The following is a 25902-nucleotide window of genomic DNA, read 5'->3' on the forward strand; positions in this document are numbered from 1 at the left end:
GCATCTCCTTGCTCCCATCCACTACAGTATTTAAAGTATGCAAACACCTCCTCTTCTAAACTTTTGCTGTTCTTTATAATAGAGACAGAAATAGTTTGTCAAAAAAGAGACACAGCCTTTTACTTGATATACTAGAAACTAATATACAATAGTTTCAAAGATTTATGTGATAACACATGAGTTCCATAAAATAAAAGAATAAGCTAACAGGTTGAAGGTAAAAAGGTAGAAAATTTTGAGTTTCTACATGTGATGAGTGAATTATACTCTCACACGCCATCCTTACAGACAACAAATACACTTCCCAAAAGAGTTACCTATGTATTTTAACTTTAGCCTTCCACTGTAGCCTTTTACTAAGGTGTGAATGTATTGTTTTAATAAAGATATAGAAAAAAAGAAGCAGAAGCACATATAATAGACTTGCAGTCTATTGCTTTATTCTGCTGGATTGAGGCCTTAACACTCAGGCAAATCTTAACTACTCACTTATTCTGAACCTGAATCCTCATTTTTTCATCCCCTACTCTAGAGGAATCAGTTAATTTTTTTTTCCTTCTTTTTAATCTTCCCTAGTGAAAGATCATTTTGTCTGTGCTCCACTTTCAATTCCATACAAGTGCATGAACAGCAGTTTACAGTATAATGTAAGTTTTCCACAGGAGATCTAGGGCCAGCAGTGATCCTTTTTCCCCACTATGACAGGAATACCATATTTCAATTTCTTTAAACACTAGCCTAAAACAAAAAAAATAAATTAAACTCACTCTCTCCAATCTCAATATCCCCACAAGACAGAGGAAGCTGGTATTTAAACCAGAATAAATGTTAGGGATGAACTAAATAAATATACTTTTATTGGAATAAGTTTGTTAGCATATTTTAGACAGTCTAAAATTTGGTGAGTTTCCAATTAGACCACTAGAATATATATTTTGTATGAGTGGCTTCCTTCCTCTCCTCCAAGCATACCAGAAACATGTAAGTCTTTGTAAAATACTCAAGTATCTCTAAGACACAGATTTTAAACAGTATTTTCCATGCAGGAGATGCAATAACCCAAAATTCACTTAATTTCAGCACTGGAGAACTAAAGCCAGTTATTCACTCGGAATTAGCACGGTCACATTGCCAAATCAGTTTTCCCTACTCACTGGGTGCACAGACTTCCCAGGCAAGTCACCAAACTGTGCAGTTTGGAGGAGCAGCACCAGAGGATTTAGAGGTTTTCAGAGCGGCCTTACAGACCAGTGTCAGCACATAGGTAAATACACTTTGCACTGTGCACTTACTGAAACTAGCAAACATCTGCCATGGAGGGAGAGAGCAGCGTACACTACTGCTATAGGCAGAGAGGATTCAAAGCAAATCTATACCTAGAAATTTCTCTTCCTATCTTCCCAAGCCATTTCAGCCTGGAGCTCCTGGAGCTCTGCCTGATCCTGCCTACAGCACCCTCCACTGCTGCAGATGACTGATGGTTTGGGAAGCTACAAATGACAACCAAGCTAAAATAGCCTAAGTAGGAATTAATTACAAAAGAGATGAGGCAGAGGTCTTCAGAGATGAAGAGGTACATTAACCTATTGCAGTACTTACAATCATGATAATCTGCTGTTTTAAAGGAAAGAAATATTTGCTAATTTATTTTTGAGTAACTAACTCTCTGGTATATCTATACACACATACAGTCACTAAAATTAAACTGCAGCTGTATTGTGGAAATTTTTTCTCAGCAGTGCAGTTTGGTTTTGTGAAATCTTCATTTTGACAAAGATTTATTTAAAAACTTGTATTTTACACTGTAGCCTGTATCAAACCAAACAGACAAAAAAATTCAATAATTTAAAAGCATGAATTGCTAAAAAGACTAAATGAATAAAAGTGAGCTTTCTTGAGCGTCCTTCCTTGCTGTCTGTCAGGGAAGCTGTCTGTTTGGGAGGCTGAGCAATCCAAGAACAAGAATGTGTGAGTGAAAACAAACACTTCCAACCACAGAAGAGGATATGGAAAGCGTATTTACAGGGGGTGGGGGTGGACATAAAAAGGAAAGCTAACGTCTTTGAATTGTTTATTTCCTCAATCTAATTTTAATTAAAACCAGAACATTAGGATGTCTGTTATACTGAGCTACTGTAATACAGATTTCCACATCAGGGGATAAAAAGCTAAACACAAAGATGACAGGTAGAATGAACAGTGCCTGACTCATTACTCACTAGATTTCTTTGGCTAGAAGGAAAATAGCAAACAACAATAGTGGCCTTCTGTCACCAGATGATAGCTTTACAATTCTATTTACACATTACTACCAACCAACCTGATGATAATCTGGGGTTAGTGTGGGGCCAGGTATTCACTGCTTTCAAATAAGGGACAATGAATGGCACAGGCACACACTTCATTACTTCAAACCCAATACTGGAGTCAAATGCTAAAGAGCTGATACTTAGTGGCTCATGTATCTTGTACTAAATATACACACAGACAGAATTTTTAACACAGAGAAGGGGACAGGTTTTTTGATGTCTGCATTTGGATAACATTTTATATTTACCCTGGTTACTTTTTAATTCATTCTTTACTGTTTCTTCTCCACAACACAACAAAAGGTGGGAAGTTGAAAGAACAGAAAGGGAAAAAGAAGATGACCTCTTTATTTTCACTCCTAAGAATTATTCCAAGACCTCTTCAAGATCAAATTCTCTCACATGCACTAGGGCCAAGCCAGGTTCCTGGATATGTCATTTTCACTGAATAAAGGAAGCAAGCAGGGGAAAATTCTTTGAATGTAAATATTTTTGCAAGGGGAGCACTTGATAGCATGATTACCTGGTATGGTAAATGCCAAACAGCATTGTGACCTCTGAGAAATCAGAGCAGTTGCTGCTCATGACAAAGTGCAGAGTAGAAGCAACTCCAACTGAGGGCAGAGCCCAAGCTAAGGAACTCTGCTGGCCTTATGACTCGAGGCTCTGCATAAGCTGGGTGACAACCAGGACAAGGCTGCAGAGTGGGGTAGAGAGAGGAGAAAGTAACAAAGGCAGAAACCTGGTGACAAACATTGTCCAGGATGAAGGGTTGGAGCTGACAGGAACACCAATTACCTGCTAAGTTAACAGCTGAATGAGCTGGAACTGCTGGGTAAGGAACAATCCTGCACCTTTGCATTCACATCCAAAGAAACGAGGAGAGGTGGAAGTGAATGGGACACGACCAAATGCGCTGCAGAGCAGGAAGCTGTAAAGAGCTTTTCACTCTGTTTCTGGACAGAGATGGAAAGCAGGAGCTGGGTAGAAAGGATGTAAAGCCTTTCTTCATCCTTCACTTGGCTGTGCCAGTGCTCAGTGCACATGGATGGTTTGCAGCAGGGAAGTTGAAAGCTGTGTAAAACACTTTATGCCCAGACCCACTGCAAATGTTGCAGTAGAAGGCAAAGTGCTGCTGGGACAGGCTGGTGTGAGTGCTCCTGGCTGCTCACATCAGGTGACCACACTGGCCAGAGTGGGAAGGGAACAGAGCTGGAGCTGGCACGGGTAGGTGGGAGCACTCAGAACCAGGAGCCAGCAGCGTGAGCCTCAAGAGAGACTCCCATAATCTGGAAGCAACACTAGTCCAAGCAGAAAGGGAAGAAATTTCTTTGTGGTCATGTCTTCAGTGGGCTGTGTGGCAAGTCAGCAAATTTTAGACACTGCCCCACACTGAGTGGACTTGTGGTTCATGAAAACATGACATCCCATATAGGACTTTTCTGAAAGGGGGAAGATGCTGCCAGTCTTCATGATGACAGAGGAAGGCCAACAAAAGGACTAATTTGCAGAGGAAAAAGATAGTTTGCCCACGGCAAATTTGGAACAATTTTTTTCCAAGACAACATAAAAATCAGGGTAAAAGATAGAAAGCCAGCTTTAATTCTGAGGCATTATATTCCAAAAAGCACTTCTAAAGGTGAGAGCATCTGTAGCTAGGAGGTAGTAGAGAAAGAAGGAAACCCCAGCTCGCCATCACATGCACTAGCAGCAGTGAGAATGGGTATAGAGAGGAAAATTAGTTTGAGAAAGTCATATGGAAGCTTACTGCTTTCTAATTTTCTCAAGAATAAAACGATTTGCTTGCTACACTGTTACAGGAGTAACCAGAGTGGTTTTTAAATGTATTTAACATGTTTAGCTGAACAATGGTAATATAAAGCAGGGAAATGTTATTTTCATTTTTTACAAGCACAGAGGATAATTTTGGTGTAAAAACGAAGGCTCAGAGCAACAGAGTAAACCAGTGATTCTCAAGAAATCAGCAGCAGAGCAGGCATTTGAAACAAAGCCTCTCTCTCACAGTATCTCCTAAACCTTTTCCTATCTAACCCCAAACCTAAAACTTTTCCTATCTCCTAAACCATCTCTTCTTCATTTTCTTTCAAAATCTGATGTGGAAATAAAAAAGAGAAAAAAGAGACAGAGTAGTTCAAGGGGTCAGGTTTTTTCTAAAGCTAGCATACTTCATATGCTCTGAAATTGTGACTACCCCAAAAGGAGCTTTGTTCCTTTTATATGTCAGCAAAACAAAAGGTCAGCCTATTGAAATATTGGTCAGGTCTGACTTTCTTCTATTAATAACAAGCAGAGACACATTTTTTAAAGTAATAGTTAAATAAATGACCACATGTCTGCAATCATTTCGACTTAAAATGTCAACTGGATTTGAGATGCCATGTGTATTTAATCAATGACTCTGCACTATAATATAAATATTACTTTGGTTTGACTGCGTTGTGTGGCATAAATCATAATTCAGTGAGATGAGTATATTCAATTTTCTCTACAGATGGCTGTTAACGGCAGTACCCATTAAACCAGCATCCAGCAGCACTCTGTAGTTAAGGAATCTGTCAGGAGTCCCCTTCTGTATCATTTCTCTGTTAATTGTTGTCTCTCCTCCTAACCCCTCCATTTACCATGGTCATGTTACAAGAACTACTGATTCAGAAAATCGGCAAAAACCTGCTGTTTCTTTTGTTATTAAGGTAGAACTTATACCCTGCATTGTATTCCTGAGGAAAACTTTGTATTTATTGGTTAAAATGCAGCAGAGGAAGCCTTAATTCAAATTTTTGTGGGTATGACTTTAAACCCTGTAGGACCTTTAACCATAATGCATCTGTACTACCTACAGAAATACCCAATGTCCCACAAGTTATACAGAAAACATGGAATTCAAGCTTTATCCTCAGCTAGATTTTAGGAGAATTTTGGAGCAAGGAACAGCCAACTCTAGTGAAGGATGGATGAACGCAGTGCTGCAGTGTTCCCCAAGAATACACTTTGCTTTCTAGGACTCTTCTTGCAGAACACATTTCTTGGGAGATTAGAGGCAGACACTTAGAAGAAATATGCTACCTCCAGAAAATACCTGGAGTTTGCTTTTAGCAGTTGTGGCATGCACAGAGGTCAATATTAAATAGGCAAGTATCCATTAAAGTAGAATTTAAAGTTAATCCTCACAGACAAAGCACGCTGCCTTTTTTTTTCCTTTTGCTTAGTAATGACTTGAATAATGATATTTCAACTTGAAGTGAACATGCAAGTTTTTCACAAAAAGCATGCTCCTTACAAACAGTTTGCAATTTCAAGTCCTTTTAAATAGTCAGAGGGAACTTTCTGCTCTGATCTGTTAAGTAAATATAAATCTTGTTATCCAAGTTCAGTAATGAGAGTGAGGGGTCTATTCTTCACTGCACTTGCATACATCTAACGTTAATGAGATTTATGCATGCATATTAAGGGGAGAACAGATGCTTAATTAAACAAATCAGCCTTTAGTAGGCAGTCTGCATGATCATCTTTAGTACAAAACCCCCTTATTTTCCCTTCTTTAGTCTGACTATGAATGCAGCCAAGGAGGAATTAATATGGTGGAGGAAAAGAAAAAGTCATACATGTAAAACGAAATGCTTGCTTGGTTTTTTAGTTTAAAATACTTGACAAATTTGAGATATATTAAATTGACTAGATATAGCCTCTCTCTCATGTTCTTATGCTCTTTAAAGGAAAGTGGAGTTTTATTTACCAATTTACCTAAATGAAAATTTTATTGTGCAAAAGGAAATCAAGGCCTCTAAATAACTCATCTGCCTCATTAACTGATGCTGTCTTTCAAATACACATCATCCCTCTCAGATCATTTTGCAACTGAGAACAAAAAAATCGAAAATAACTCTAGCCTAATTAAAACATAATTTAATCTAGTTGTGGGGTTTTTTTATCTATCAATGTCCATACTGATTTCCAGCATCATAAACAGATAAATATATGAAAAAGTTATATACACCACTTCTCTCCAACAAGTCACATCTTTATTATTTGCTCCTTCTTCACCTACTGCTACCTTTTCTTCTACAACACTCAACTTCTAAAGGCAACAGAGTAGAAAAAAAAATCTCTCCATAAGTTATCATAGTGCCATACTTAATGGAAGTCAATATCTGTATATTATGCTATCTACTCTGCAATACCATTACAGGCTCAACAGTGCTGGTTGTAAAAAGTATCATTCGGAGCGCAAGGCCTATAATAGTAGTAATGAAAAAAGGGTCATTTCTGTCTTCCAACTAGAATGAAAAATTAAAATCACTAAGGCACTTAGCTCAAAGGAAAATTGGCAAATTAAAGGGACAAAAAATAAAATATTCATGGCTCATATTGTGAAATGGAAGGTAAATAATTTAAGATGAACTATTATGTGGGAAATTGCACTCTTTCTGAAGAGCAAAAAGCAAATCTAACTAATACACACATACATATTCCTGCTTCCTGGGCTTGCAGTTATATGTATCTGTGCACAAATATGCAAGTCATGGTTGAGGTGCAGTACTGCTGGGGGATAGACATTTTCTCACCTATACTAATTTTTAAAATATTTTATAGTGAAACAGTCGAATTGACAAGCACTGCTGTATATGAAGAAGGTTGCTTGTATTTTCTTCCCGAGTCTAGCCTAGAATTTAAGACTGAATGAGAGAGTGCTCTCCCACTGCTCTCCACTTCAGCACAACTCTTTACTCCAAGTCACCAATTACATACTTGCTCTTAGATTTTTATGCCATACAAAAAAATTATGACTTCAGCCTCCTGCTCTCTGCCTCGGGGAGCTACCTATTAAAATGCCATTGGTGTGGCTGCAGTCCATTAGCTATCTTACCTTCATATCCATAAAACTGAAAGGGCTGCCCAGAATTTTTACAATCACTATCTGGAAAAGGTAGAGAGAGCCGTAGACTTATGTTTATTATACTCCAGCACTGTAACAACTGCTATGGGATTAGGATACAGAACTGCAGAGGTCACATTTCCCTGGTGATTTAAAGGTTCAGTCTTCTGCCAATTTAATTTAGAAACACAAAGCCTACCTTTGTTAGAAGACAGTATTTTGATAGTTTTTCAAAGCATGGCAATTCAATAACTATAGACCACAAACTTAAAATCTGGAGTTCATCACCTAGCAAACTGAGGAATATTTTTAAAATTTATTTTATTAACCTCTTGGTTAGATCAGCTTTGCATCCTTAGTCCCAAGTGACAATACATTTTGCATTAGCGTTCAGCATCAGGTATTTCTAACACCCTACACCAATGGGTTAATTAACCCTTCCAAACAGTCTACAGAGCCCTCCTCTCAGAGCTTTTGACAGTTCTATGCAATGACACTACACACTACCTTTTTTCAAAGCCACAAATGCTTTTTCACTACAGTGTTTCTCCTGAAAATACTGAACAGCTTCAAAAAGAAGTACAGGGAAGCTCATTTGATGTCCGGCAGTCTTCTAAGACTCACGCTGTCCAGAAAGAATCAGTCAGCTCAATGTGAGAAAAGGGATGGATGAGCCAAGAATCAAATGTAGCATTGTGCAATCTTGCTGCTCTAATGTTTCTGCACAGAACTCAGTATTTCTGTTCTGAAAAAGATTTAGTGTAGATGCTACACACTAGCCTTTCCCTGAGACTGAAGTATACATTTAGTCACAGCTCCATTACTGAAAGTATTTAATGTACTTGTTTTCTTGATACACAGCATCAATTTACTGTTCAGTCTGTTGTCTAGTGGTGGGTTATTAGTGAACAATGACAGCATAATGTGCCAGAAAACATCAAAAAGTAAAATATGTAAAATGACCCTCTGCCAATGTTACACAAAACCAGTTAAGACTCAACTTCTGCTGTTCTTTGGACAGCACATATACACCTTCAGAACTAAGGCAGGCAATATATGCATCAAAACCAACCAAGGAAAGCACTGTGCAGTCAGCACCACAGTGAAATAGTACTTTGGATATGGGACTTTAACCCGTATCATCTGCATTTCAAACCTCCAGTACATTAACCTGCTTTGCCCAAATGCTACAGCCATTAATATGCTGCAGCCAAGAGTTGCAGTTAATACTGAGTGAAAAAACAGGTCTTTTGAAAAAACAATGATTACAAAAATAAAAGCATGATTTCTTGATGGTCTCCCCGAATCACAGTCACCTAAATAAAGCTTCAATCAAGCAAAAGCTTAGCAGGAAAGCAATCATTCTTCTTTTTGTATGTGTAAAAAAAGAACCAGGAACTACAAGTAAATAGCAGCTGAGCAACAGATGAGGCACTAAGTGAAATCTGTTAGCAACTGCTAACAGCTTTGCTATTTTCTGTTGTTAAATTAAAAAAAAAAAGGCAAAAAACCAATGCAGTAGCAATTCCAATATGTTCAAAAATCTCAGATGCAAAAGACTAAAGCTCAACAATTCTTGTACTACAGCTGAATACTTGGATTTAGTTTTAATATCTTGAAATGCTTTGTTATTGATTATAAAGCAGAAGCCAGCCAACTCACATGGCCACTATCAAGGTAAAGCTTCTTAGAGCTGTATGTGTGATCCAGCAAGCATAGCACAAAAATCCCACTGAAGACAAGCAGGACATTTCCAGCAGCTGTTTTAGCCTCACATTCTACTTTCTTTTGTCCTTTACACCTGACCCCATGTCATTCACCAGAAAATGCATGTGTCTTAATTAGCACTGAGCTTTCTGGCAAGATCTCTCTTTTTCATTGTCCTTCTGGTCCTGGAGCTTTCACCACAGATGCTCAGCTCCTACTTATCTCAAGCCAATTTTGACATGGGTTCAGCAAGTCTGTTTTTCTGTTTGGATGCATCCCACAGCACAGCAGAATCATGTAGGCACAGCTGAAATAGCTCTGAATAAAGCTGCCCAGGAACTACAAACAGCATGAACATACCAAAGTGGGGGTTCCAGCTCCCGGTAGGATTCATCACATGGCTGCAGTGACCAGACTAGTTGAAAAAATTCATTACATTGCCTGGTCCCTGGAATATATTTTCTCTTCTCACCCCTGCCACTTGCTCTCATAACTTTTTTCCCTGGGCTTTATCTCTCCTGTCAGTCTAACAAGGGTGCTGTTCCTCCTTTTGGTGGTCTCATACATGGGGGATCACAGCACAACCACCACCATACCTATAAAATGCACACTACAGATTTCCTTCTCCACCAGCTTTCTGCTCCACTACAGTGTTTACATTTCCAATACCCCCTATGTGGCAGGTCCCCTTTCCAATTTAAATTCGTCATGTCCAAAACTGGGCTCATCTCAGTTTCTAAATACTTCTCCCTACTTCTTTCTCTTAAGATACCAAGAATTAGTAGCCACCTTGCCTGCTGCAGAAGCTCACAGCTTTTGTCATCTTAAACTTCTCTCTTTCCTTCCACAGATGTTCTACCAAAAAAAACATGCCAGTTTTATTCCCACAACGTCATAAAAAATCTGGATGCTTCTCTCCATCCATGTTGCTAAAATACTTATCATTCAAACCTCCTTCATCCCTCCTAACATTCACCTGTCATATCAGTACAAGACTCCAGTTTGAAAAAAACACCTCTTGAATCGAATATTTAGTTGGTATTTGATCTGCTCTAAATTCCGCTATTAGTTCCCTATTATTTCTTTTAAAAAACATTCAGATCAATTGGTTTTGTTTTTCAAGTCATATGTGCCAGTTTCTGTCTGAAAAAATACCAGCCTGGATTTGCTCATCCTGCCCAGGACATATGGTCCCCAATTATTTCATAAACGCACACTGGTTGCTCTTGTTCAAGCTCTACCTTACAGGTCTGCAGCCTTCTTTCACTTCTATTGTGGCTAGTATTCCCTAATACTCTCACCTTTTCAGGAAGGAATTTCTTTTCAAGTTTTATAAATCCTGTAAACAAATACCAACAAGGACACAGAACCTCTAAAAACCTCCCAGCTGAACTGTTACTTCTTACCTACTTCTTCTCTCTTTATTACAACATGATGCTTCCAACTTTGTCGTTTTGTAGAGATTTTCAGTGGTGTAGGATAAAAATTCCCATTCTGTGCTGCCATACAGATAAATATTATTAACACTGTCAGCTGGGAAGACTATCAATCTAAACCAAAGACAAGGTTATGGAAACAGCAGATGTATAAACCTTGTGTACTACCAAAATATGGAACATATTCTGAAAGAGGGAATCACAACAAGTGGTAAGCTGTTGTTCCCAGCTTTGCATCTTGACCATTATCATAATTTCTGTCAACTACAATAGCTTGTTTGGATTCTAATGTCATCCCATGTTCTTTCTGGCTCAGATATAATACCCTGTAAGACTTTACAATTCAAACTTGGAATCTGCTATATATCTTTGATACATTAAGCAATACTTATCCTTTTGTCAGACCTCTGTGCCATTCTCCTCCTCTTTTCTACTCATGCTAAAGAAGAATAAAAAGAGATATAAAGCTTAAGACACACAAGATAGTTTTTGAAGTCACCCTCCTAATTATTCCATTTTTGACTACCCTTCCATGTCAAGTCCTATTTCCTTAAACAGTATGAACACAAATACATGTGCAATGCACAAGTGTGTGTAGACACCTCCTCTGTTCCTGAAGAGCCCATTTGAAAGCAGACTGGTATAGCCAGGTACATCTTATGAACCCTAACAACTGTTGAAATCATGCACATCTGGCACGCCTGTGTATTTTTGACAGTGTTTCCACAGTGTTCAAAAGTTGTAGGACAATTGTTGATACATGGAAGAAAAACAGCTAGAACCTTCCATGTTAATATAACACAAGCAATCTTACTCTAGAGAACATAGTGACAGAAAGTTTTAAGACAAGCTCATACATACTATGTCCTAATGAAGACCATGATCAGTGAATGATCTTGCAGCTGCATTTCTTAGGTTACTATTCAAATGTATCCTTGCCTAAGCAATTAATTGTGGGTTTTGTATATATGAGAACTGTCTACAATACAGCATGACAAGAAACACCAATTGTGTCCTAAAGCCAATGTTAAGTGTTCAGTGCCATAAGGAACCACATGATCCTTCAGTTTAATCTCCTCCATGTGACAAAAAAAAAAAAAAAAGTATCATATACTCTGTATCAAATGCAAAGAGCTACTTGGACTGAAACACACAAATACTCTACAGAGTCAACAGGTACCAGAGGGAAGGGTGTCAGCAACCAGTGTCTGCAGCACCAAAGGCTCCAGCAAGAGCAAGGAAACAGCCTGAAGAACTCTGATGACTCAGAGTTTACAGAGCCACAGAACAAATAGCCACAGCAGAAATCCGAACACTTGCATGCTGGGCAGGGAGGACAGTGAACTTTTGTTCACTGCAGGCAATGTCTGAAGCCACGAAGCAAAGATTTTATCATAGGTAGTGGCTTTCAGCAACTGCAAATGTTAGTAGACCTTTTGCAATAGCACAAGGAATTCTGCTCTCCCTGCAGCTTGTGAAGGGAGCAGATAAGCAAGGGAAGAGAAGGCAAAGGTCTGAGTGTTGGAGCAGGATTTGTATTACTCAGAAATATTCCCCACAAATCCTTCCCCACCGATACATGTTTGCTTTAAGCCTAAAACCTTGAATCTTTTCTGACATATGGGAATGCATTTCAAAGGCACAAAAAGACATTTTGTCTGCCAAATGTCTTCTGCCGCAGTTACAAGTTTGGTGTAAAAGTATAAACTGCTTTCTTTCTCAATAACATAAACATTATTTGAGTCCAAGTGAAATAATTTTTCCATTACTTTATGAAAGCATCAGTTGTTTCCTATCTTATAACGAGAATGGGTGGCTGTTTTGCTTTGTAAAATGCCATACCTCAACATGACACCAAAGCCTTTCTTCTTTCTCTTTTCTGGATCTTCATTTTCTTCCTTCTTTTTCTTCTCTTTGATTTTAGATTTGCCCTTTTTCTTCTCTTTCTCCCTACTTTTTTTGTCTTTTTTCGCTTTGATTTCTGCATCTTCCATTTCAGGGTTCCCTGGATGGGCAGATTCCACATTTTGAGCTTCTTGACCACAGTGAGAGCTCTTATCAGAGCCACCATCTGCACACAATGAAAAAGAAGCAGTGAGGATGGCTACGGGCCACTGAAATACAAACATGTGAAATACAGCAAGAGTGTCTACAAAGAGCTCAAATGACTCACAACACTTACTCGTTTAATTGAATAATTTAAAAAGCAGACTAAGCAGATCTAGTGGATTCAAACAGATTTGTATTGTAAATTAAATGCAGAATTATTTTAATGAATTGTTTTCTAATTATTGTTCCTGATATAAAAATCCTGATACAGTAAAGCACTTGTTCTCTTTGAAATCTAGCTTGTTAACCACGTGCTGGGTTTCAAACAGAGAGCTTACTTCAACAAGAGATTCTGGTGACTGGCAAAACCAACCTATGTAACAAAATAACTTCATTCACTCCCTGGAATCTTTCTATTTCAGTGGCTGAACAAGAAATGGATAAAATGTACCGTCTGGCTGGAAAAGAGCAGTCTTCTTTCTGCTGGGGGGCTCAGGATCCAAGCACTGTTTTACGCCCCATGCTAAAGGAGACGTATTTCCAGACTGGGGTCTATAAAACCCATAGTGACAGAATGAGCAGCAGGGTGCTATCAATGCACTGCCTTATCTACAACATGAAACAAATTTCCTGGCTGGAAAAGGGGGAATTGTAAAACAAGAGAGATAATTTTTAATGTAATCTGAAGAAAGCAGCTGCTTCTTGAAGTTGAAAAACATAATTATTTAAGGATTGAGTTCTAAATCCTCCAACCCACCCCTGCCCCAAAGGAGATCAGTGAAAGACTTTACACTAAACCCAGTCAAGGTTGGATGGGGTACTGCAAAGACAGCTCTATTCAGTGGAAGATGTGAACAGCTTTTAAAATGTGATCAGCTTCAATTGGACTAAATCACTGGCTCATGGTGCTCTATGGAGCTGGCCCATAGCAGTGCTAAGTGAAGGTGGCTCCCTCAGTCAGTGCCATCAGCAACATACCCTCTTCTCCATCCTCAGGTCCGTCATAAGACTTGTCAATGGCAGCTCGGAAGCTCTCATTGCATCCCCGACCCCGCACCACGTGAGGCCTGGGTCTGTGGAAAGGGAGCTCATTCTTCCTCACTTCAGCCACAGCAGTCTGAAGACTCTCAAGAGAACTGGACTTCTTTAATCCCAGAGTAGGACCAAAATCTTTGCCAGAAGAGTCTGGAAAACAAATGGTTAAGTTTTTATACCAAAAACCACACAGAGAAATTAAACTAGTCAGATACATTTAATTGTGTACTTTATTACTTGGGGCCTTTGAAATAGTATGCAATCAATGTAATTTGTTCTAAAAATAACATCAAGTTAAACCTAGTTCAGCAGATATCCCCATTCAGACTTGGAGGGAATGGCACATAATTTACAGACCTGACGAAGTGATGGGTGATAGCTGGCTCGCTCTGTGCCACTGTAAAGCCCACACCAGTGATGAGAATGGGGCTGCTTCCCCCACCTTTGCCAGGGATGTCCAACTGGACAGTGCCAACAGTCTCAAGGAGAGCATCATCTTTAGCCTCACAAAACCAAACACTGCTACACAACAAGTGTCCTGCTTTTTAGAAGGAGATAGGTTGTATGAATGGTTGATATTTTCAAACACATTTCTCCTGAGAGAAGATACATTATTAGGTCCCTCTAAGTTTTGCCCAATCTTTTTCTTCAAGCTGAAACTAGTGCTATGATAACAATACGCACAGCAGCTTTTTCAAGAAACAGGCAAAGCACAGGTTAACATAAATGATGTTGCTGTCACTGCCTCATTCCCTGATTACAGGCTTAAGAAAGCACTTCACAGAAAAACAGAGGAAATACTGAGTTTCCCAAACCTTCTCTCTCTTTAGTTGCTTGACTGTATGACCTTAGAAAGGCTTTATTTTGTGGCAGCATTTGTGTTAATTAGTATTAATAAAATGATAGTAGAATAGGTAAAGAACAAAATTCAATGAATAGATGCACTCCAATCAATGAAGAAATTCACAGCTTAATTTAAAAGCCTTTGTAGCATCTACTTAGTTTTTATATGGCAGAACAGTAAATGTGTCTTAGAAACACTGAGTAAGAGACTGTGCCTTGCAATATGCCTTCTGTCTTTGAGAACACAAGTGCTTTTGCTTTCAATGTTTAAGTAGTACTAACAAAAGCAACAGGAGAACATTAAGAGAAGCCCTTCACCTCCATGTCCATTCTGTCATGCCCGAAGGGATTTTCAAGGGTCACAGAAAAGACAGATATGTTAGTCTGATTTGCTGTGATTTTAGCAATCCTAGAGTACAAGTAATTCTGAACAGCATGTTGAGTGAATTCTTAAAAGTAAAAAAGCTGAGAATTGGCACCAAATAGAGACTTGTCAGTAGTGCCTACATAAAGCAATTTACACTTCTTTTACCTACAGACTGATATGTAGCTGAAAACAAGTTGGGGATTGGGGGTGTGTGTGGAGACAAACAGGTTTAAGGGAACGCTGTGGCTGCTCCATCACGCAGTGCAACCTTCTTCTGTTCACTAATTGCCATTCTGGAGACTATCATTATTGACAAATTTACAAGTGCTAAAGCAGAGTTAGAGGAATGACCTGCATAGAACATAAAGGTGCTAAGAATCACTAAAATCTTCTACATCAGTAGGAGGCACTGTGGTGCCTATCACAGGCTGAGAAGGAGAAAAACCAAGGGAAAAATAACGGTGAGGAAAAAGGCCAAGTAAAAGGCACTGATCAGCAGAGGGGAAGCTCTCTAAAGTGTCAGTCAGCAGCCAGCCTTGGTGGGCTGTTTGGAGGACACAGCAGCACACTGGCAGGGCTGCAAACCGAGGGGCTGGGGGTAAGGGCTGCCAGGGGCTGAGGTCTGGGGGCCTGCAGGCAGTGGGTCCCCAGCACTCTGCTCCGAGCCTGCCGGGAGGAGCAGCCATTGGGAACAGCTTCAAGGTGATGCAGAATCTGCAAGGAAGGGCTGGGCATGTGTCTGCCTCCAGCAGGGCCATGTGGGTCCATGGCTTTGGGAGCTCCAGCAGCCAATGTTGACTCCAGACTGCTGCTACAGCTGCCTGGCTGGCCAGAAAAGTACAGAAGTGCTCACACACACATCCCAGAGCAAGCTGTACTACACTCAATCACTGCTCTAAGCTCCATTACCTGAAAAAAAAGTCTCAAGTTAAATGCTGGTTACAGCCTGTTTTCTATAAAGCTGAGCCAATTCCTCAGACTGGAAGACTGCAATGTATGAAGGCCATTCCTAAGAAAATGCAACCAACACCTGAAGTTTGGAGTGAGGCACTCATGTGACACATGTAACCCACAGCAAGCTGTGTGCTCAGCCTCCCCAAGCACACTGGGACTCAGCCCTGTGACACCCGAGCACACTGAGGTGTCCTCATTTGTTCAAAAACTTACTGAGAACCCTCACTCACAGATTGCTATTGAACATTCAGTTGACCCATTCTAAGACTGTAATGATTTGGTATGAAATTTCACTAACAACAGTGAGAACTTTGTATTTTTTTACAATTCAGCTTTTATTTCTTTTTTCTCCCCTTTCATTATAGAGCTGCAGTAATCACACATTAGAGCACAGCTAAAGATACAGGAGCTAAAAAGCTTCCCCAAGCAGGGAGACCTGGCCCCTTGCTTTCTGAGCCAGCATCCATTACTGGATGCTTTCCAGAAAAATGTACAAAACTCCATAATGGACAAGGACTGCATCCCAAATTGGGAAATTGCCTTCCCCTGCCCACACCAGTAGCTTTTTCATTTCTGCAGACCTTTAGAACTGCTATAAGCCTGAAAATGTGTTTTATCTCATGGGTAAAAAACTCCAAACCAACAAATAAACACCAAAAACTCTCTCTTATCTTTTACAAGCTATTAGCAAGCATTTCTGGGGATACGTGGTGTGTGTCTATATCTAGCCTTTTAATACAAAAACATAGTTTGACAATAAGAAACTCAGCTGCTCACTGTGTTAAAATGTTTATTTTTATGGATTTTAAATTCTTGAGCTCTTCTTTTACTGCTTCTTGTATCACAATGATAAAAATCCAAGTGAAGCACCCACTTTATTGTTTTTATAAATGGTGAATTACTTTTTACATCTCTCCTGAATTTATAAGAGAAAACAACAGCTGACATCACTACCTGCCTAGACTGGCTGAAATCAAATTGCTGGTTCTTAGATTTTATCTGTAACTGATCATCCTTTAACTGAAAGATGGTGTTTACATTAATTTTCTGCTCAATGCCAACATGGCTAACACAGATTTTTTAATTCTTAATGTACTGGTAAAAGTAAACCAGCTTTCTACTCTTTTATTACTACTATTATTACTATTATTATTAGTCTTTCCAATATTATCTTTTTCCCACATCTGCACATTCCTTTTTTTTATAGCCCAGCTGAAGGAAATGTGCTAAAAGCAAGATGTCAGTCATGAAAATCAAAGGGAAACAAATGACACAGCATTGTGGGCAATGCAAGCCACCCCAAAGGCACGTACAGAGGGAATGAAAATGAAGAGAAGCCATGAATCACTGTCACTCTATATGAAATACAACTCCCAAGACACCCTAAAGAGTAAACATTTGATATATTTATCATTAACTTTATTTTCTAGATAATGTTTCTTCTTGAAAACCAAAACTACAGGAATATGCCTAAAGGAGAATACTTAGAGGAACATATTTATGTGAGCTAGACTAACTTACTATTTACATTTTGAAAGACATAGTGAGGTAGAAAAAAAGCTATAAAGGAAAAGGAAAGGAAAGGATCACTAGAACTGAGAAAATACAATAAACAAAAAGTTGTAACAAATTAAAAATAATTTGATTCTGTTTTTGCCAATTCCCAAAACACACACAGTGCTGGTTCCTATTGCATTGCACATAGTGGAGGTTCATGTGGTCCTGTGGAAGAGAAAATAGTTATGAAAACAATGAATGTTCTATCCTGTGGATGCCGGGATGCCGGAGAGAACACGAGACTACTTTCAGCAGGCAAAAACAACTGTTTGAGCATGAAGCACTGGTGGTGGCTTCTTCAGTGGCAGCACTCAGAGGGAGATATGGCAACAGCTTCAAAGGAAGCAGGTACAGCTCAGTGCCTGCTCTGCTTTGGACACACCTCCAGCAGCACTCATGATGTTCAGCTTGGGCTCACTGAACTCAGGCCTACCCCAGCCTAACAGACCAACTCCTCACTCTACCAGACTGCAACATCATATGGTGACTTAAATTACTGCATGTTCCATTCTTTCTTAACCATTTGTTTAATGCAGTTTCATTTATTTCTGGTACAATTCACAGTATGCAAAACTACAAAGGATTTTTTCCTCTCTCTTATATTTTTATATTCACATACTCCTTCAATCATCCACCAATTCAATGCAGAGAATGATTTAGGAAGGAGGAATCTGAAAGTCATTACATCTTTTAGCTTGTGATTTTCAAATGAAGAGCTTTAAGATAACATTTCTGCAGAAAAGTCTTAGATCACATGGTAGCTTTTTCTTCAACACTAATTTATACAGGTGACATAGAAAAGATTAAGGGTTTGATGAAAAGCAAGAGAAGAATCACTATCTTGCACTTACATATTAAAGACAAGATATATAGTTTTGCTCATTTAATACCTCAATCTAAGCATTCCAGATAATAAGCAGAAATACTGAATACAGAACAACCCTGCAACTGACAGAAAAACAAAATCTAATAAAGAGAAATCAAAGCATAGGAGAATTTAACATGTTCTCTGATTGTAAGAGACAGCTACAGTCTTCAGATTTACAGATATTTCAATCTATTTACTACATATAATGATTGCAATTTAGCCTGCATTTGCACAAACTGCAATTTCAGCTATGAATAATGACAGATCACAATTTGGGGCCCAGAAGGTATGTTGAGCCTTAGCCAGCTGAAAAGGAAATGCTTGCAATAAGGCAGCCATTAGGCAGAAAGTGAAAATGCACTATTGTCATCTTAGAAACGTATGGTGGTGTCGCTGTTTCCTACAGTCTTATCACTAACAAACAACACTGCAATCAAACATGCTGCTATTTCACAAAGAATATGTATGGCATTAAACATCTCAAAAATGCTAACAAGTTTCCCAGTGCAATAATATTAAAGCTAAGAATTAGAAGCAAAGGCAGAGGTTCAAGCAACAGCCTCAGTGATGGGGCATGTGCATTTCCCAGGTTAGTGCTAAATGTCAGACAAAATGCAGCCAAGCCTGTCTTTGCATAGAAACCCTGTGATCTTATCTGCTGAAGTAATTATTTTTCTTCTGCTGCTCACAGAAATCTACCCTCTCGCATAACCTTCCAGTTCACAGTAAAGCTCTGCATCCAGGGCAGTTTTCCTAGACATGTGAATCCCTCTTTCTCCAGCAGATTAGTGCTCTCCTAGAGGAAGGTGCAAACTGAAGCACTTACCCTCCAAACAGGTCCCAATATAAATCAAGCTACTTCTCTCGTACAAAGCAGGAGCTTTCTCCTCAAGGATATTTATGTATAAACTGACTTGAGTTATAAGTGTTACAACCTGCTAGAGGAAAACTGCAATAGAAGAACCAATGCAGACAGGAAAATGTCCAGTTTTTAGAAAACAGGATTCCCCAGTGGTTTCAAGCACCTTGTAAATTGATCAGTCTGGAACTGAGAAGTAGCAAAAAAATTCCAGTGCCCTGTGATTGCTTTATTTCTTCTTCCACACCTGCCCTCTGAAAAGGTCAAACATTTAAATCCAGCTTTAAAAGATTGGGAAATGTGACACTTTCTGAGACTAATTGATATAAATTATGCTTCTCAAACTAAACCAACATTTTTGTTCCCAGGCCAAAGTTTAAAATGAAGTAGAGAGTCCCTGCACTAATATTTAAACAAAGTCACTTCTGATGGTATGAGGCTAACATCTAGAGTGTTACCTTTGATCTGTGGGACAGATGGGGAAACTTCTTCAGTACTAGAACAGAAGGAAGCAAGCCAAAACTTACATTAAAATCATGGTTATGATTTATTTTAAGTCTTAAGCCTACTTTGAAATAAACTACTGAATTATTACTCAATCTTAGTCATCAAGCCTGAAATAACATTTTATAAAATTACTAGTTTAAATCAGAAGTAACAAATTAGAAGAATGCAACAAGTTCATATTAAGCTTTGTGTTTTTATCACTAATCTAAAGCTTTTTTGAGTTCTATACATGTGAATGCAGAAAGAAATTTGAAACAATCATATTATTTATAATTTAAAGAGTGGTATGTCATTTTTATGCATCAATTTTTGACCTGGGCACATTTTTATAAATACTTACATAAGCTGCACGTTAAAGATTGCTTTAAGTGTTGTTTGGTGATTAATTTAGGTTAATGAAACGAGGAAGATGTTTATTGTAAAAAAAAAAAAAAGCCAAGGCAGCAAAGGAAAATACATTTCAATATGAGCAATTTAACTAGCAATTTAAAAAAATCTTCCTTATCTGTGAACATTAAGACTAAGTAAATAAAGAGTTTTAAGAAAATAACCAGGAAAAGAATACCTTTTGCTAATCATGGCATTGCTTTTGTACCTGCCCATACTTTGATCAGTGAATCCTACATGCCTGAGATATTTATGAGCTCTTTTTATTGCTAACCCCACCACCACCGAGCTGCCCAACAGCCGCTCTAATTTAAGATGCTCTAAATATTGTTGCCATGGGTGACACATGAACATGGAGTAAGGCAAAGCTCTACTAATAAAAAGGCTTTCACAGCATTTCAGTCCTTGCTCATAAGTAAAGTTAAAATTTATGGCTTTTAAAATACTGGATCTGAGAGAGGTCAGGTTAAATGGCTGCTAGTAATAAAAGGAATCAATATGCCACAGCATCTGAAGCAGCCAGCAAACTAAATAAACACTTCATCCAAATCCACTTGGCCCTGAATTAAAAGAACATAAAATACTGTATTTATTTTGTTTGCCCTCCACCAGTCTGTAAGTTTGCACCACTACATCTGCTAAAATTTTACACAGAGCAAGCAACAAGCATATGTTGGCCAAATAGCAATTAAACTGTGTGTCAAGGCTAGGAGCAATTAACTGGGCATTAACCTTATCAGGGAAGCACTTCTGGATTAGCCGGCTACAAACAGGCAAACATCTCAGTCTGGGAAGATTCTGCAACATGTATTTACAAAAGCTTCAGAGGACTCAGACTTTCTGTCTCAGGCCTGTACAGAGTAAATGAGCCATTTCCAGTAATAACCCTTAATTCATAAGCCCTGAACAAAACCAGAATCACCTTTCCTAGTGATTAGTGTGTCCTATTAGCACAGGAATGCAAAACAAGTCGTTCCTTACAACACTTTCAAATAAAGCAGACCAAAAGAAGTAGTGAATTGCACCTTTCACTCCTCATCTACATTTGGTTTGATGTACAGATTGAATTCCAGGAGAATTTACAAAAATCTATTTTCTTCTGTTAATCTATTTGTATTTCAAAGGAAAGTGCATAAGTTACTTCTCAGTTTAAGAAATTAATGCACGTTTTGCTTGAAGCTGCCAGCAGATAACCTATAAAGAAGGTGGACATACACCTGTAATCAATCTCTCTCTAGTAAAACACAAAGGCCATTCATAAAGTCATGCATATTTTTGAAATTGTTTTGTTTATGAGTTCAATAATATTGGTCTTCAAACAGTTTTGAAAAGTTCATTTCAAAAATCCAACTCTTGAATGGGAATATGCAGAATTTTGTCAAACCTACTATTAACTAAGAGAAAGAGTTATCCAACATCTGACATGGCTGAGACTCAAAATCCCTGCCGAATCTGAAAGGATTATGAAGGTTTTCAGGAAAAGTCCTCAGCAAAGGTTCCTTTATATTTCCTACTGAGAATTTTAAGATCATTTGAATGCTTATAAAGTTGATAGCAGTATTTTATTACAGATTCCTCAAAGCTGAATCCATAGTTGTACTGATACTGGGACTCCAACTAAGCTTCATTTTATATGCTTCAACTTTTTTGTTTTTCTTTTTCCCCTCAAACTATCTGTACTGAAACTTCTTCACTTGCGCTCATTACGGAGATGGAAGATTATTTTTAGAAAAACAAAAAGCTCAAAGAACACAGCTCCCTCTTGCCACATCAGAATAACTGAAGTGGGAAAATTTCTTCCATCTGGATAATAATTTTCCCCCCCTCTATTCACCAACAACTCAAAATGGACTGAAAGGAAATTCTTCAAGCTTTGTGTGCAAGTATGCTGGGAACCAGATCCTTCACTGCAACTTTTAGGAAGGAAAGCTCCCTTTTCACATCTACATTCCATGTTCTTCTAACATTGGCTGGATCTGGGTAAACTTGTATTTTCAAGACTTTCTTCCACAAAACTGAATCCTTATGAAAAACAAGTCCAATTCATGGACGTAATGGCAAGGGAGTTTTCCTCTAAACAGCTCCAGCAAAGGCTTTTGATGAACTGTTCTGTACTGTGCAGACACAGACTCACACCCAGTAACATCTGGCTGTCTTCTGAGTTTTTAACAGACATGAGTCACAACTGGATTACACCATTACACTCCCAAAACCAACAAAATACTGCTTTAGCCATACTGGTTAACTTTAAGGCCCAGTCTGTACAATTTGCTGCATTACACTGTATTTATGTTTCAGCATCTGTAAAAGGTTTGCAGCTCCCTTGCTAGGTATATCATGGTGTGCCATTTTAATGGAAAGGTTGCATTTAAAAAAGAATACTGACAAGGATAAAAGATATCCTAAATAAAGACCATTTCATAAATCTGTGTTTTTTGAAAACTCGTTACAATCTTAGATGTTTAACAAATGCACACCTAGCCTTTAATATCCCCCAGGGAAAAGGGAACCTCCCCAGACCTCTAAGTTTAGTTTTTCCTGCAGCAATTTTCAGTATTCTCAAGATAATATGCTATTAATTACCAAGTTATGTATTTAGGATCTTTTCAATATTCATTTCTGTACTGGTACAATGTGTTTAAATAGCAAATTAGAAAAACTAATAGAATTGCTGCATGGAACAACTTAGAATATGATTTAAACAGCAAATCAATACAAACTTTTCTTACCCGTTTGTCTCACCTGTGTACAAATGACATCCCTCTGTTCCCTTTCACTAGCCCAATAAATGGAGAGCCCATGTGAAGTGTAATGCACACACAAAACATGGACCCAGACTGCAGGAATGTGTCAAAACAGAAGAAAGGGTCATTCCAATTCTTCTTGGTGGTGTCCCTTATCAACCAACACAGACATTCCTGGAGAAATTACTCAACTTCCCATCTAAATTATGATCAAAAATTCCAAATGTCTTCAGGATGGTAAGCAGCAGCCAGAGTGATACTGCAACCAGGACAGCTTGGCTAAGCACGGTCAAATGACATTTCAATACAGACAAACCCATAGCATATCTTAGAAAAACAAAAATTTCTTCTAAGTTGGGACTCAATATTACCAGAAAACACACAATTCTGCTCAGTGATCCCGTACAATCTTGAAGAACAAACCAGAGTTTTGCTCTAGTTACGAGCAGATCAGGATAATCCGGTCCTTGGATAATCAGATACTAGATCAAGTCTGTCAGAAAACTGCTACAGTGCCATGGATCAGGTGCAAAACTCAGTGCCCAAATTCAACTACTTCAGCTACTTGCTGGTTGGATTCTTGGACGAAATGTCAAAATTTGGTATTACAAAGGCAACTTTTCTACAGAAACAGGTAGGTTTTTCAAATAGACAGCAATCCAATCAAAATGCATCAGTACAGTGAAATATCCTAAATTGACACTGAACTCTAATCTTCATATGGAACAGTTGATAGCAATTGCAATTTTCAAGAGCCTTAATCCAAGATCAAGGCCTAACTATGCTCAAGGGACTCCAGAAGTAGAACAGGTAGGTTAATTTTCAGTCTGGTTCAAGCCTGGTGACCAAATCCTCAGCTGGACTAAATGAACACTTTTCCACTTTTGTCTGTTATCTTATACCAGCCTATATCTGTCTTTTGATCACTGTACTCTGCAAGTGCCACATTTTGGCACACAGAGAGGCCTGCAACAATAACTCATTTTACCCAAGTTACAGCATGAGTGTCAGATGTTAGTACATTCAGCCTGTAGTGGATTCAAAGTAGTGAACTGTAGATTTAAAAAAGCTTTTTGTTATTTTAACAATCCAGAAAGCCATCCCCAGCTACACCTTTGTCTTGCTAAAAGAGTAAGAAGAAACAAATGGGTTCATGTGCCTTTCAAGAGGAACCTGTTGACTCTTTGAAAATGTGGTTTTCACTTAGTTCAAGGAATCAGATGTCTGGTAAGAACTTAATAGCTTTAGAAGTATAAAGAGTACAAAGATGCATCATCATAGATTACCAGCAATTTTGAAACATTACTTCATCCTTTAAACACATCATCATGTGTGCATTCTGAGACAAGAGCATCTCTGCCAACTGCAGTTCACAAGAATGGTTTGTTGCTGTATTTCCCTGGGTAATTTTTTATCTTGTGTGTCCATCTGGTGAATACGGTCCAGTTAAAATTAAAAAAAAAAGTTAAAATAATTTGGAAGACACCCACATTACAGCAAATTTTTAGTGTTCTTTTTCTAGCTCTACAGCATTAAAAAAATTAAGAAATATTAACATATTAAAAAAACCCCACTTTCCAAGCAATGTGCTTTGATTTTTTTCTTTTTCTTACATTAAGTAATGGTTTCTTCCTTTGCTGATATTTTACTGGGTTTTTGGTCAATATTGATGGAATCCATTGAAATATGCTAGATAATGCTAACTTCTGAAATGGGAATCTGCAAATCCTTAATCACAGCTTTGGTTTTCTTTGAGCCTGACAGTTTACTTTAGCAGGGCCTGACCTCTAGGACAGCACCTTCATGGAGTCAAAGTAATGACATTAACGTGCCAAGCAGGAGTTACTGTTGATCATTACCCAACCAGGACATAAATGTGTGTTCAAGAAAATGCTGTCAGATATACAGCACAAATAAATAGAAAGAACTGGTATTTTTATTAATCTTTTCCTATTAGCTTAATTTCAGATTTCGCCAGTAAAAGGTTTTCAAATTCTAATATAATATTGCAGATGACATACTGCCATTTAATACCTTGAACCACTTGCAACAATATCTTCCTTTCTATAGTAATCTCATTTTGAATTTTATATTTTCTTTTTTTATTACCTGAAGGATAGCACACTGATATCTGTTTGCCCCTAAAACACAGATATTGTCTACAGACAGTTTACTTACAAAGGAAGGCAAATATATTTGGCTGTATAGAGTCATTCAACATAAAGCTATAAAACTTCATTCTTTGCAAACACATCACTTCTCTGTTCATGCTATGGCCATCTAAAAATTAGAAACTGCTGCTTGTGTTATTAGTTCAGTAGCTTTTTAAATAAATAACAAATATCAGTTTTAAAATAAATAAATTATCAGCTTTTGCTCTAACTACAATAAATGTCAGTTTCAGAAACATCAAGAACAAACATTTTGAACAATGTCACAGCTATTAAGCAGCTCTGCCAGATTTCTCTAGCATTTCCAGGAGCATACTGTGGGAGACAGTGTGAACGGCCTTGCTAAAGTCCAAACAGACAACACCCACAGCTTACCTGCATCCACCAGGAGGGTTGCCTGGTCATAAAAGGAGACCAGGTCGGTTAAACACGACCTACCCCTCCTGAACCCCTGCTGGCTGGGTCTGATACCCCGGCCATGCTGTAAGTGCTGTGTGATGACACTCAGTATAAATTGTTCCATCGCCGGGTACTGAGGTCAGGCTGACTGCCCTGTAGTAACCAGGATCCTCCTTCCCACCCTTGTTGTGAATGGGTGTCACAGTGGCCAGCTGCCAGTCATCTGGAACCTCACCAGTGAGCCAGGGCTGTTGGTGAATGATGGAGAGAGGCTTTGCAAGCTCATCTGCCAGCTCCCTCATCACTGGGGGATGGATCCCATCTGGGCCCATAGATTTATGAACATCCATATGATTATGCTAATTTTTTCTTGTGCATCAAGAGTGAACACTTGTATCTGTATTCTGCCCTGTATCCTATTTTTCATCAAATATTTTCACCTTCTTTAGTCTTTTGACTGTAGACAAGTATTTTCTCCACACTCAGGGAAAACTGGTTAATCTGTGTAATGCATGCCATTCCATAGCCTCAAAAAGATAATGCAGAACAAACCATACTGTGGCTGAATATACACTTATGGCAATCAATCACTAAAGTATAACACAATTCTTAAAACTTCACGCATATTAGCACATGGTTAATCAGAGCAGTTTGACAGCCTCTTCTTCAGAGCTGCTTCTATATCAACCCTCACACTGGAAAGTGAAACATACTGTAGAATTTACTTCAGAGCAAAAAGTTAAAATCAGATTTTGAAACACTGAGGCTAATGTTATTAGGATAAAAAAAATGTAATTACTGTTATACCATACGCTT

General features: G+C 38.4%; 1 protein-coding gene across 9 annotated transcripts in view; it reads right to left on the minus strand.

Annotated features, from left to right (window-relative positions):
* PARD3B (par-3 family cell polarity regulator beta) overlaps positions 1-25902 on the minus strand; it is a 531684-nt gene that overhangs the window by 124100 nt on the left and 381682 nt on the right. For all 9 annotated transcript variants that reach the window (XM_064434188.1, XM_064434182.1, XM_064434186.1 and 6 more), the window contains 2 exons: positions 13374-13580; positions 12189-12417 (listed from right to left, as the gene is read on the minus strand). In XM_064434188.1, the coding sequence (XP_064290258.1) occupies positions 12189-12417; positions 13374-13580 (436 nt within the window). The remainder of the gene's footprint in view (positions 1-12188; positions 12418-13373; positions 13581-25902) is intronic.

Source organism: Passer domesticus, chromosome 10 (genome assembly GCF_036417665.1).
Source record: "Passer domesticus isolate bPasDom1 chromosome 10, bPasDom1.hap1, whole genome shotgun sequence".
NCBI classification, from domain to species: Eukaryota; Metazoa; Chordata; class Aves; order Passeriformes; family Passeridae; genus Passer; species Passer domesticus.